Below are 13,099 nucleotides of genomic sequence, written 5' to 3'. Positions count from 1 at the left end.
AGAGTGGCACAGAGGGAGAGAGGGAAAATACTGTGAATGCAAAAACACCATCAAGATGGCTCAGAAGTTTCATCTGGGTAGCTACTGTAGGAAGTCTGCTTCAAGGTTTACTTTTCAAAACACCCTCGTTTTGAGGCTCTCCAGGCTGACCTTTAACTTGTTTCCTGCTTGTGTGTATTTCTTGGTGGCAATGTGGTAGTTGCCTTGTCTCATGCAGCAGTCAGCAATTTGCTCCAGCAGCTCTCTCCGGGACTCCTCAGAGAGATCCTGGGATTCCTTGGAGACTGTCATCTTCTCAGCCAGCTCCTCGGTGATGGTTAGGTTCTGCTCCAGGCAGAGCTGCAGAGCTTCGTGGTACTGATGGGAGCAAGAGAGCAATGAGATGTTGCAAACACTATCATGATACCTCACATTTGCTTGTGGAGTAACCTACAGAAATCTGCTAGAAACACAAGTATCTGAGGATGCTCGGTCTGGAACACTGGGCCGTAGTTACGTGTCAACATCAGCCCCTGTTCAGGCACACACTGTCCCATTTGTTCGCTAAGAAGAACATGTTTGTTCTTCCATGACCACATTGCTCTCACACAAGTGTGCCATTAAAGATTCAGCCATTTTGACTCTGAACATGAGGTTTTCAGAGACATACAAGTCAGGTTTGTTAGGCACAATCAATAGTAACATTTCCAGCAAATACAAATAAATTGAAAGATTCTGTTAAATATTTTGGTACTTCCCATATAGGAACAAATTCTGAGTAGGCTGTACAAAAGCTTGTCCAGAAAAGGGCTATGGTATCCTTGCAAAGTGTAGAAGAAAGCCAGCCATAGGAGCCTGTTAAAGAGGAGGAGGCACAGAATGGTCTGGTGCCCACCATTTTGGCAAGGCTGAGCTGCCAGTGCCTCTGAATCACTGGCTTAGGAGGAATTTTGAAACTTCATAAGTGTCTCTTGTATCTGTTTATCTGCACAGATGAATGGCTGTGTGCGGGTACACACCTGTTGTGCTCCTCTACCTGTGCAGAGGGGACCAGAGGGCTCAGCTCACCTTCTTGGCTGTGAGCAGCAGCTCCATTGCCTTCTCATACTGAGCATGTTCAATGAAGAAGCTGGAGCAGCGGGCGAGCAGGGCTGGGTCAGATTTCTCATCCAGGTCCTCAGCAATGAGCTGTAGGGCCCCAAACTGCTGCGTGGCAAAGGCCAGCTCCAGGGCTTTGGAGAAGTGTCCTGCCTGCAAAATTAGGAATGAGGCTTCAAAGACTAAAATGAGCACTACAGAGCCAGTTCACAGGACACCCTGGCTTAATAAAGCATTACTCACCATGAAAAAAATTACAAATAAGCAGGACATAGTAAGCACCACAGTTGATTTACAATTCCTCTGCTGTAGGAACTGCTTCACAGTAAAGTTTGGGAGTTTTTACTAAAAAACATTTACCTTGTGGTATAACATAACAGCTCTGTCCATTTGATCTCCCTTTTCCTCATAATAGCAGGCTGCCTCTATCATGTCTTCTGGTGAGCTCAGGAGAGCCAGGTTCATCAGCTGATCATTTAAATTATTCGCCTGTTCAAAAGCAAAGGTTTGGCTCTGGGTGTGCACACAAAAATTTAGTAATTCCAACTGCTGGCAAGCCTGTGTCTTTATGCTGTCCCATAGTACTAAACTCTCACCCCCTTCTGTGTAAAACCTCTACAACCCAAGTGATCTTCAGCTTTGATTATGATTATTTCTTTCAGGGATTTTCTGATGAGCTGTTTAAGAAAATACATTTCCAAATCACCAAGGCTTTATTGATCCACCTTTAGTAGAAGAGGTCAGCAGAAACCAGGAGCAGCTTCATCATGGGCTGTGCAAGAGCAGGCAGTGTCTTATGGGACAGAACAGGCACAAACACCTTATACTCCCAAAGGGCAGAAGCTTGTGCTGGTGTGGGCACACGGTGCTTCTAGCGTACCTTGCACAAGCGGATGGCGTTGTTGAACGCCTGGGCCCGGCTGTAGAAGTGCACGGCCTGCTTGATATCCTCCTGACTCTCGTACTGGCGTGCCAGGTGATAGGAGGCTGCCCCATTCCCCGTTTCATTTGCTATTTCAGCAGCCTGCAGAGGGAATTGTACAGCTTTACTTCATGTCCATGCTCCTCCCAGGACTGAGAGCTGTGGAAGCAGGCTGCCTTACCTTCTCAATGTGGCCTTGAAAGCAGTGAACACGGACTAGGGAAAAATAATCCTGAGCCAGTGCATAGTATTTTAATGCGGACTCCATGTCTGACTGGCTCTCCAAGTACTGTGCCCACCACTTCCACAGGCTCCTGGAAAAGCAACAATATTAACTGCAGCAATGAGAACTGACAGATGCTGTTTGTCGCTGCTAGAGAGCTTGAACTAAAGACTTAACACACTTCTTAGTGTGTTCATGGTTTACCCCAACCCAAGTGTGACACTCCCAAGATCTGCACTATACCAGAAGTCAGCCTGGGTAACAATGTGGCAGTTCTTATGCAAGTGCAGCATAAACCTGAAAAGCTGTTGGAGGGTCATAGTGGATAAGGCAGGGGGTGAATGAGACTAAGATTCACACTCTGTCATCCTTGCACTCATCACAAATTGTATATCAGACCTGACAGCCCGTGTAGAAGGAACAAGCATAGCACTTACTTGTCTTTCATCTTGTTGATGTAGTTCTCCAGTGCTTGTAGGTCTTCAGAGAGCATTCGAGGTACCTCAAACCTGTGTGTGTCTGACTTTTCATAGCTGTAGAGAAGAACATATTAGATGTGAAGTGATAGCCTCCTTATTAGCTCTCTATTAATCTATTTAATCTTGTTTGCCAGCCAAACAACAGACAACACTGGCAACAACTGCTTCAGCTGTATAAGTTCACTGTACGACTAGTTGCAGTCCACCAACACCATCAAAAATTAAAAGTGCCAGTGATGGCCCAAAGAAGTATTCCAGAAAGTTCCCCAAGCATCAAGCACACCTGTCTGGACAGGTCACAAATGGCCCAGGCTCCACATTGTACCCACTGCAACATCAGCCTCTGCCACTGCTGAGAGGTCACTGCCCTTCCCCAGCACCCACATGTCCTAACCCCACTGCCCACCATGGCCACCAGTGGGTCTGCCTGAGCACAGCAGAGTTCTGTTTTGATTCTGAACAGAATTGACCTTATTGGATGATGATGATGATGATGAGAACTTTTCATATTGGAAAACTCACATAAAAACAAGATCTCAAACAAGAAATACAAGACATCAAAAATACCCTCCCCTAACTTGTCATGGGACTTGGCAGTCACAGGAGAGGATCAGCCACCAGAAGCAACCACATCAAACTCAATTCTGCTCCAGCAGTTGTGTCTGGGACTCTCGGGAAAAGCAAATAATTGTTTTTTTCATGGAAAAGGAAGGAGAAGATGGCAGTGGTCTTCCAGAGACAAACACAGGATTGGATATGAGTGGGTTTTCACTACTGGCCCAGACAGACTCTTGACTTTTTAAGACGCTACACATTATTTGCATGGGAGGGTGCTGGGAGGTTTCACTGGGAATGCTTTCACTCTATGAGATAAAAGGCACCAGAAACAGGAAAAGACTTTAATTAATTTTTACTGGTCATCATCAAACATCCTCCTTCACCCATCTTCAAAGGATAGAGGCTCCCAGTCCCCCAGCTTACACCCAACTGCTGCTTACTGGGTGAGTGCCAGGCTCTGCTGCCCGGTTGCCTCCAGGTGCTTGGCGTAGTTGTAGTGGGTGGTGCGCAGGTGAACTCGGTCATGAGCCTCGGCCGTTTCGATGGCTTTCTGCCACTGGTTGGAGGCCTGGTAGAACTTGTTCAAGAGGTCATAGCGTCTGCAATCCTTGTACAGCCGCTCTGCGTCCTCCTGGGGGGAGAGGAACACCCAAAATCCCATCAGCCCCGACCATGCTGCATGTCAGTCACACCAGGCACTTCTTGGAGCAGTTTATTAGTGCAGGGCATTGCAATGCAATTAAAGCAACAATCATTCAGTCAGAGGGTTTAACCAACTAAATATACATGGCCTAGGATAGCATGTTATTGGGAAACAGGATGGTTATGTAAAAATAAGGAAAGCATTCAGATCTTGACATTTATTGTACAGGATTGCCTGAGAGGGAGGGGAGTGACACGAGCAAGTCATCAATAATCAAATGCTGTCATCAGGAGTTTTAATCACCAAAAATGGAGACATGCTTAGGTGGGGGTACAGCTACCTATCATGCTGCCCACCCAGGGGTGGGGCTTAAGAGAAGATCTTGGCACTCAGGGTTTGAGAATTAAGGTGTTGCAAGCCAGGGAACCCCTGTGGCCTCCCAGCTGATCTCAGAGGTAGCAATGCTGTTTGTGGACAACTGAGCTCCATTCCTGGGAATAAATGTTAGTAATTTATTGCAGAATTAGAACAGGAGGGTTTTGCCGGTGCTGACGCAAGGGTGGGCAAATTTGGAACTATTATTTTTATTCTCTGAGAGGTTCTAACTCCTGTGGAAGGAGCACTTTCCTGCTCCACCCAACTGCTGTCCAGCTGAACACTATATTTAGTAAATTAAGATTATCTGTCCAAGACAGAAAAATGCTTTCTGTCTCTTATTGTTTCAAATTTTAAGAAGTACAGAAAGTGGAAAAGGAAAATGCCTGCACTAAGACTCTGTACAAGATGGAAAAAAGCAGTAGAACTGCATTTGTTTTGCTGTAGTTCCCTTCCACCTCTCCAAACAGATCAAAATATCCAAGAGAAGCGGTGCTGACACTTTTCAGCCTCATAGTTTTCTCTGCCAGGAAGCCTTTACAAACATTTACTTTGAATTTTCCTTTTTTCCTTTAACTCAGAATAGTTACTCTGTCTCTTTCTCATACTCATCAAGTAACTATAGATTACAAAATACCTTTTCAAGCCAAATTTTTATTATTTGACCATTTTCAAGACTTCCACTTCTGTGAAATCTTTCTAAGAGCTGAGAAATTTGCATTGATTTTGTCTGAACCTTTTCCAGTTCATCAACTATTTTTTCTGTAGTGAGATACTTAAAGGCTGGAGGTCATCATTCCAGCTGTAGCTGCCCTGAATACACAGATAGGAGTTACCAAATCCAGGCCCCAGGATTTGGCATCTCCTCAAACATGGCCCCAAACTGATTTTTGCTGTCATAGCACCTTGCTATTTTTTATCTAATTCAGTATTTCCTATGGACTGTGGGTTATTCATAAATTCTTTTCCAGTTTTTCCCTCTGACAGATCATATGTCTGGATCTCTTATGGTTCCCAAATGAAAAATTTCTGGCTTTCTAATGGATCATAGCTAAAGGTATTAAATTAGTAGAATATTAATTCCTCTCTGACCAACACTAGTCAATTTTCAATCCATATGACAATGCTGATCTCAAATTCAGCTTAGATCTCAGTTCTATTGGCAGTCAAGGGGAATGAAGACAGACATGAGACACAAGGTCCACTTTGGGGTGTATTTGCTGCTAGGTGGGGCTCCAGATGGTGGAACCGCCAGATCTTGTCCTCTGTCTGAGCTGGGTCCAGCCAAGTTCCTGCTCACACAGTGGGAGAAGTCAGGATAGAAATCTGGGTGACTAGGCATCCCTGGGACAGTACAGGCAATGAATGTGACTGGCCAGAGTTCTCCAGCCCCACAGGAAAAGTCTATTTTCCGTAAACTCCTTCAACAACCTCAGGTCAGCCCTCACTCTGTGACAGCACACAGCTCTAGCCTTTCACTCTAGAAACAAATAAGTTCAAATTGGAACTTGCGTTCCATATCAGAACTTAAATATCAGAGCTCCATATCAGAGCTTAAAACATGTTTGTTGAAATATTTTAACTATAATAAAATACAGGCTTTTTTAAATCCAGTGAAATCTAGCTTGGAAGAGGCTTATGCCCCAAGAAAGCAGATTTTTGATAATGTTTCACACATAAAACAATCTTTAAAATATGTTTCCTTTAGTCAGCAGTTTCTTTCACTGAGTAATTTTTCAGAGTCTGATATAAACCATTCACAGCTTGGCTGTGGGATTTACCAGCATGCCCAGCTGGATGGCCAGCACAGCCACCCTGGCCTTCTGCTCTGGCTCTTGCTCAGCCTCCCGCAGTGCCTTGGCTCCTCTGGCATGACCCATGTGCCCCAGGCAAATTTTGGCAACATCGAGCCTCTGAGTCTTCACACACATGCGAGCCATGTTCTCCCAGACAGCCTCACTGCAGGAAACAGGAAAGAAAAGGAGAGCTGTTATTGTGTCACCTGGAAGGCAAGTGAGGTGTGAGGAGGGAGAGTGTGAAAGGGGAAACCATCAGTACGTTGGGAATGGGATGACTGTAACAGAGACTCCAGCAGCTGTGTCAAGATCAAAGAGGAACAGAAGCAGGCCCACACACAAAGGTCACTTCTTGAGCTGAATGACCCCAACCTTCAGGAAATCTTGTGGACTTTGATTTACACCAATGTCTAAACAACAGCAATTACACGTCTACTCTGGAGACAGGCTGAGAGAGTTGAGGATGTTCAGCCTGGAGAAGAGAAGGCTCTGAGGAGAACTTAACAGCATCTTCCAGTGCCTAAAGGAGCTCCAGGAGGGCTGGAGAGGGAGTTGGGATGAGGACCTGGAGGGACAGGACAAGGGGGAATGTCTTTTAATTGCAAAAGGGGAGATTCAGATTGGAAGAAATTCTTTCCTATGAGGGTGGGGAGTCCCTGGCGCAGGGTGCCCAGAGCAGCTGTGGCTGCCCGATCCCTGGAAGCGTTCAAGGCCAGATTGGACAGGACTTGGAGCAACCTGGAAATAGTGGGCATCCCTGCCCAAAGCAGGGGTGGGTCGAACTAGATGGTCTTTAAGGTCCCTTCCAACCCAAACCAGTCCATGTTTGCATGTATGTAAACATTTATCATGTGCCCATCCTGTTGTAGCTGCAACCTATAGACAGTCACAACTCCCACAATGATGTTCAGAAATGAAAATTTAAATTAGAAAAAAAGTCTTAACCTACACTGGAAATCTCCTGTTGCAGTCTGGAGTAGTTTAAATACTGAACAACTACTGGGAGTACAATTGTTGTACCCAGTTATAGGGAATGATGTGTAGCAAAACTACCAAACAACCATGTTCTAATTTAAAACTTGCATAAAACAGACAAAAAGAAAAGCTTTGTAATGCTCAGAACAAGAACTCAGGGCTATGAGCTTGGAGTTAACACTGCAAAGTCCCCTGCCCAGGCAAAGCAGGATGGACTGAGGACCATGCTTCCAGCTGGAATGGCTGGCAGAATTGCTTAGCAGAAGGAGCACAACAGAACTGACCATCACAGAGTGGGACAAGCAAATATTTTCACAGATTCTATTCACTTTTGAGACTCTTCAAAATTTCATGCAGTATGTTTGACTAATAAAAAACATGAGCATTCAAAATAAGGTTTTTTTCAATGTCACCCCCAGCAGCGGTACAGTCTGTGCAGTTCTCAGGCACCAACACAGCACAAAGTAAAGATCTAAATTCTAAAAGCAAGGAAAAAAGAAGAAAATAATAGAATAGAATGACACTTTATGACCTGCCACCAAATTCCCTTCCAGTTTTCCTATGATTAAAATGTTTTTCTGTTTCTAGTGGCTGTGAGAAAGCCCTGCATACACAGGAGAAAGTGACTAACTGGAAAGCAGTGGAACAGGTGAACCACGATGTGCTCATACACTAAGAAAAGGCACAGGAAAAATTCTTTGTGTAATTTACTTAAGAATTAGAGCATCTTTTACTTGCAGTGCAACTCATATGAAGGTTTCGGGTATTGATCAATATAAGTAGTACAGACTTCACTGAGACAAACGGTACAGAAAAAATAAAAAAGGAATGAAAATGTTAAATCAGGGACAAATTTCAGAAAGATCAAAAGTGTTTCTGGTTTAGAAAAGCAAAAATGCATGTCTGAGTGCCGCCTTTCTTACAACTGAGTGGTATTCAATCATAGCCTCCTCATGCTCTTATCCCACATGTCCAAGCTCCCCAGCCGAGGAGCCAAAAGGAATATTGAAATAAAGCATGGTAATTTCAGACCTGGAAGGGCCTGACAGAAACCAACACCACTCAATACAAAAATGCTGCCTTGTGTCATCAGATGTAACCTTCCTAATTTCTGAAAAGTTGGAACAGTTTTCTCTTTTATTCCAGACACTATCTCTATCTGGAATTGGGAAAAGTGGGAAAACACCTTTAGACAACATTGACACAATCAACATGATGTTAGTTATGGTCACCTGGCTTTGACCAACACAGCCATCTGAGTTCTGTCCTTAGGAAAAGCTGCTCGAGGCTGTGCCTGGGCACAGCTGTGCTTCACAAGACTTGAGGAGAAGTACATTTCCCAAGCTCTGCAGTGTGCCAGAAGAAGCTGCCAACAGCCAGTTGGCTTGGGGTGAAGGAACACACATCTGTGCTGGGCTTTGTCAAGCTGACTAACAGTGAGTTTCTGAAAGGAAATCAAAGTCTTTCTTTTTCAGAGCTCCGACAGCTCTCAACTCCCTCCATGCAGGAAGATGAGAGTTCATGGGCTCAAACAGGCGAGCGGATGAGATTCTTATTTAGACTTCAGGGAGTGGAAACTTTTGTGAGGAAACAGACTACACAGTGTATTTTAAAGTTAGAAGATAACAGCGTGCAGAGAGTCATAGCAGGATTTAGGAGATAGGAGATGTTGCTCATCATCTCTCAGCTGTTTTATGCTTTCCTGGATGGCAACATCTCCTGCCAATGTCAGCTGCTGCCCCTAGGACTCCTCTTTGGGAGCTCTTGCCCCCCACACACCTGCCTGTGGCCCACGCAGGCACCCAGGTACCTCTGCCCTGAGGAGCTGGAGTTCTGCCATCCCACCTCTTTCTCCTACACTCCAAACCATTTGCAAAATGAACCTGAGAGTCTTGAGCCATGGATATGCTGCAAGCAGCAACAAACACAGAGGGAGAAACATCTGCAGTCAATGTGCTCTGCAGTTGGTTTTATTCCCGCAGACACCGCCTTCTCCCAACCTGGCTGGGCAGGGGGTAAGCACACCAGGCTCAAACTGCAGCAAAGATACTGAATTTGGGAGTGTTCACAGCAGAGCACATCTTGCATGGACTCACCCAGCACAGAGACCACAGCAAGAGATGAGAGGGACAGCAAAGAAAGGTGTCCCTGCCCATGGCAGAGAGTTGGTGCTAGATGGTCCTTAAGGTCCTTTTCAACCCAAACCATTCCATGATTCTAAGATTCTGAGAGACATGATCAGAGCAGCTCACCAGCACAAGAACCCATGGCAGGTGAGACCACTGACTCCCCCTGACTGTTCCTTCTCCTGCTTCCACCCTGCTGAAACACCTGAAGGAGTGTTTTACCCAAGGATTCCAGCCTTGCTCTGCCCAGAGCAGTTCCCACAGCCCACTCAGTTTGCTTAGCAGCTGCACAGGCAACAACAACAGCCATGGTCCCCATGGAACTACAGCAGACATTGGTTCTTTCCAGTAGACACATCCTTCACAAGAGGGACAGTGCTCAGATAAGGTACATGGAGAGGAAAGAGTAGGGAAGGGGAGGGGATCCTGGCAGCACCCACAATCCACTTCCATTTCTCTCTTCATTTCATGAACACCAACCTCAGCCATGAGATGCACCACCTCCCTGGCAGGCACACACCTCCAGCACCAGGGCAAGTTTTGCTGCCCCTCAGAAATGTGGGCAGATGGATGTGGGTCTGGTGAGGGAACAAAAAACAAGAGGTGCAGAACAGGTTCAGTTAAATCCCAGGGAAAACCACAGTTTATCTCCCAACAGCTGCCAGTGTAGTAAGAAAGCTGAATCTCTTCATGCATCCCTAAAAGGCAGCAACTCTACTTTCCAGGCCTGGCCCTGCTGTCCATATAAAAATGCCAAGTAATATTCTTCCCTGCCCCCAACTGTGACTCCAGGAATTTCCTGTTCTTCCCCTCCTCCTCCTTTCACCCCCCCTGGAAAGCCTCTCACATCTGTACTTCATCAGCCGAAGTTGGAAATTTAATGAAGCCCGGGCACAGCAGCAGCGGGAGCAGAGCCATGGAAAGGCATCCCAAGCAGCCTGGGAGCCCCAAGCCCCCCACCAGGTGCACCCTGTGGTCCCAGGCTCCAGGCCACATCCACAGTACCAGGGATTGGGGAAGCAAATGTTGATGCCTCTTAAGAGCGGACACAAATCTTACCACATATTTGATGAAAGTCCTTGCTTTGTATCTGACCTTTCACATCTGTTTGTCTGTGGAACTGTGTTTATAGCATCCACAGTCCTCACAAACCCTTCTGCTCCCATATATTTTTCATTGCCCAAAGCACTGAAGTTTAAAGAAAAAATGGAATATTATTTAGAAGGGCTGGAGATTTATATGTCTTAAGCATTTCACTGAAAAACCTTTTCTCCCTCTATTTAATGGGCTATATTTGGAATATGAACATTGATCAGGGTAAAAAAAAATCTCTTTTCAATTTGGGCCCCACTTTGTTGAACTGGACCCTATAATATACACATTATATATAACAAATTATTATTGCATCCTATAATGTAATATTGTAGATAATCACAGAACCACAGAATAGTTTGGGTAGGAAGGGACATTAAAAACCATCTTAATTCTAAACCCCTGCCATGGGCAGGGATGTCTTCCACTAGACTGGAAAACCCTAAGGACTTGAGAAAATGAGGTTTTAGCTGATGTAGCTAAATTAGGTTTGATACTTTTAAAATAAAATGCCTTTATGGGATCCTGGTTATAACTTTCCGTGGGGCTAAAAGACAACAAGGAATTCAAGTGATACATGAAAAGTTGTAACAGTTCAATGGGACTCTTGATTGTGTTAATGATATTATATGAGCTACTCTAAGAAAAGTCAGGCATTTTTCATGTATGATCCAAACACTGAAAGCTGATGAGGCTACTCCTAAAAACTCTTCCCTGTAAGAAACATATCATTTTGATAAAGCAGCTTCACAGAATGGATCTGTAATATCCCACTGAATACACAGCTTTGTTCCAAGCTTACCCTCATCAAACCAACACCAAGAGATTGCTCCATGTGGGTTATATGACACAAACCCCTGTGCCCCACAGAATGCCGTGAGTGCTGCAAAATGCACATCCTGCTGCCTGTTTGTCAGCAAAGAAGCATTCACTAAGGCAGTTTTTTATTAAGGATCAGGATTCCCATACTGTTTAAATTGGATTTTAGGGAAAATGTCTTCATGCAAAGAGTGGTTGGGCACTGGCACAGTTGCCCAGGGCAGTGGTGGAGTCACCATCCCTGGAAGGATTTAAAAGCTGTGTGGATGTAGCATTTGGGGACATGGGTTTGTGGTTGGACTTGATCTTCTCCAACCTTTATGATTCTATAACTAGACTGATTTGTTCAGCCTTTGTAAAATATAATTGCTATTGTTTTTATTGTTACATGAGAAGGAAGCTTGGACCCCCCTGAAAATACATACTCAGACTTCATCAAATCACAAAAAACAAATGGGGGGAGGCAGAAGCAGGTGTGTGACATTTCCCTAAAGGTAAATCTCTCCTGGCGTTATCTGCATGTAAACATCATCTACCTTGCTGCTGAATGCCTGGCTCAAAATAAACACAGAATCATAATAACAAGTAATCCAAGGGGTTTAAAATATGCAAAGACAGTCATTGCTGGTAGGAAATTTATTTGAAGAATGGCAGACACTGGTGTGCTTATACTGGAAGTTCTAAACCCAGAAATGTACAGAAACATGATCAATCACAGGGAAAAAGAGAAACCAAAGATGCTACAGTGCTCTTAAGGGATGAAGATGCTCCAAGTACTTAAAACTTAATTTGTTTAAAAGATTAAAAACTATCAGAGCACACGGAGGAGGGCTGAGTTCATAGCCAGGTTAGTACATTCAACTTCAGTACCTGAAAACTAATTATAGGAGCACATCAGCTTTATTGGAATTCCCCCCCCCCTTCTCTCACCAACAAGTCTGAAAAGAAAATTTTGCCTTGCAAAAAAATTCAGACCCGTTTCTTTCTGTGTATTGGGTCAGGGCAGATCAGTTGGTTAGGGGCAAAGCCTCTTGTCTTGGTAAAATGGAGCCGCTACAAAATGAAATCAGTTTGTAATCTAATGTACTGATTATCGGGATGTGAAATCCTGTGCCAGCCCCTCAGGTGTGGCAGTGCCCGGCAAGGCAGGTCTGTGCCAGGTGTCCTCAGAGCTGAGCGGATGTGGTGCCTTCAGTGCAGTGTGTACAAGGCAACACTACACTCGTGTGGTATTTGTGAAGCCTGAAGAACTGTGCCAGGCTCAGCTCAGGAGGGGCATAACCCCAGGCTGTACCACCTGGCTGCAGGGTAGTGCCCACCAGAATCTCTGTCCTCCTCCCGGTGCTGCCGAGGCAGCTGATGGGAACAGCAAAGAGCCGTTTGGAGTGCCAGTCTGGGCAAGACCGCTCTGGAAACATCCAAGTTCAAGAACAGTTTGGAATACCCTCAACAACTCTTTTTAAGGGGTTTATCAGAGAAGCACCTGCCCTGTGAAGAGAAGCCACTTGCCCTGTGGCAGTGCAGTCCCTACCAGGCTGTCAGCTGGGCGATCCCACACGGCAGCAGAGCTTGCACGGCCTGGGCACCGAGCGGGGTGGGCAGCCTCCCTCGAGGCCCTGCGGAGCCCTCACCGCGCCCAGCACGCCGGGACTTGGGCTCGCCATGCGCTGACTCTCAACCTCACTCATATCCCAACACTTGCCCTCTGCCTTTGCAGACACCCCCAAATTGGGTTGTTACCGGGCTGAGAGTCTCGAGATTTTATACTTCTTATTTATCTGCCACGGTCCCTCCTATGGTGCCGAGAGGACGCGGACATCAGCGCACCCCCGCAGAGCTTCCGTCGCGCTGTCCAGCAGTGAACCCCAATATTGTTTTGCTTCTAGTAAAAGGTATTTCAAAATCCCTCTCCTCGATCCGCTTCCACAGAGCTGATGCCCCAAGGGCTGAAGCTGGGATTTCCTTCTCTCCTTTTCCCGAGGAGCTCTGCTGTGCTCCCCGGGCTCTCCGAGAC

General features: G+C 45.6%; 2 protein-coding genes across 2 annotated transcripts in view; one reads left to right on the top strand and one right to left on the bottom strand.

Moving 5' to 3' along the window:
• Positions 1–3,655, top strand: part of TELO2 (telomere maintenance 2) — a 26,087-nt gene extending 22,432 nt beyond the window's left edge. Inside the window, exon 21 of the mRNA XM_031060487.1 lies at positions 2,836–3,655. The gene's annotated coding sequence lies outside the window, so the exon portion shown is untranslated. The remainder of the gene's footprint in view (positions 1–2,835) is intronic.
• The window catches only part of IFT140 (intraflagellar transport 140), a 94,235-nt gene that overhangs the window by 2,833 nt on the left and 78,303 nt on the right, over positions 1–13,099 (bottom strand). Inside the window, exons 19-26 of the mRNA XM_005425191.3 lie at positions 6,059–6,236; positions 3,700–3,890; positions 2,660–2,755; positions 2,181–2,313; positions 1,958–2,101; positions 1,438–1,566; positions 1,048–1,230; positions 151–357 (exon numbers count right to left, since the gene is read on the bottom strand). Coding sequence (XP_005425248.2) covers positions 151–357; positions 1,048–1,230; positions 1,438–1,566; positions 1,958–2,101; positions 2,181–2,313; positions 2,660–2,755; positions 3,700–3,890; positions 6,059–6,236 — 1,261 coding nt within the window. The remainder of the gene's footprint in view (positions 1–150; positions 358–1,047; positions 1,231–1,437; positions 1,567–1,957; positions 2,102–2,180; positions 2,314–2,659; positions 2,756–3,699; positions 3,891–6,058; positions 6,237–13,099) is intronic.

This window comes from Geospiza fortis, unplaced genomic scaffold (genome assembly GCF_000277835.1).
Source record: "Geospiza fortis unplaced genomic scaffold, GeoFor_1.0 scaffold114, whole genome shotgun sequence".
NCBI lineage: Eukaryota > Metazoa > Chordata > Aves > Passeriformes > Thraupidae > Geospiza > Geospiza fortis.
This window is presented reverse-complemented; position numbering and strand designations above follow the sequence as displayed.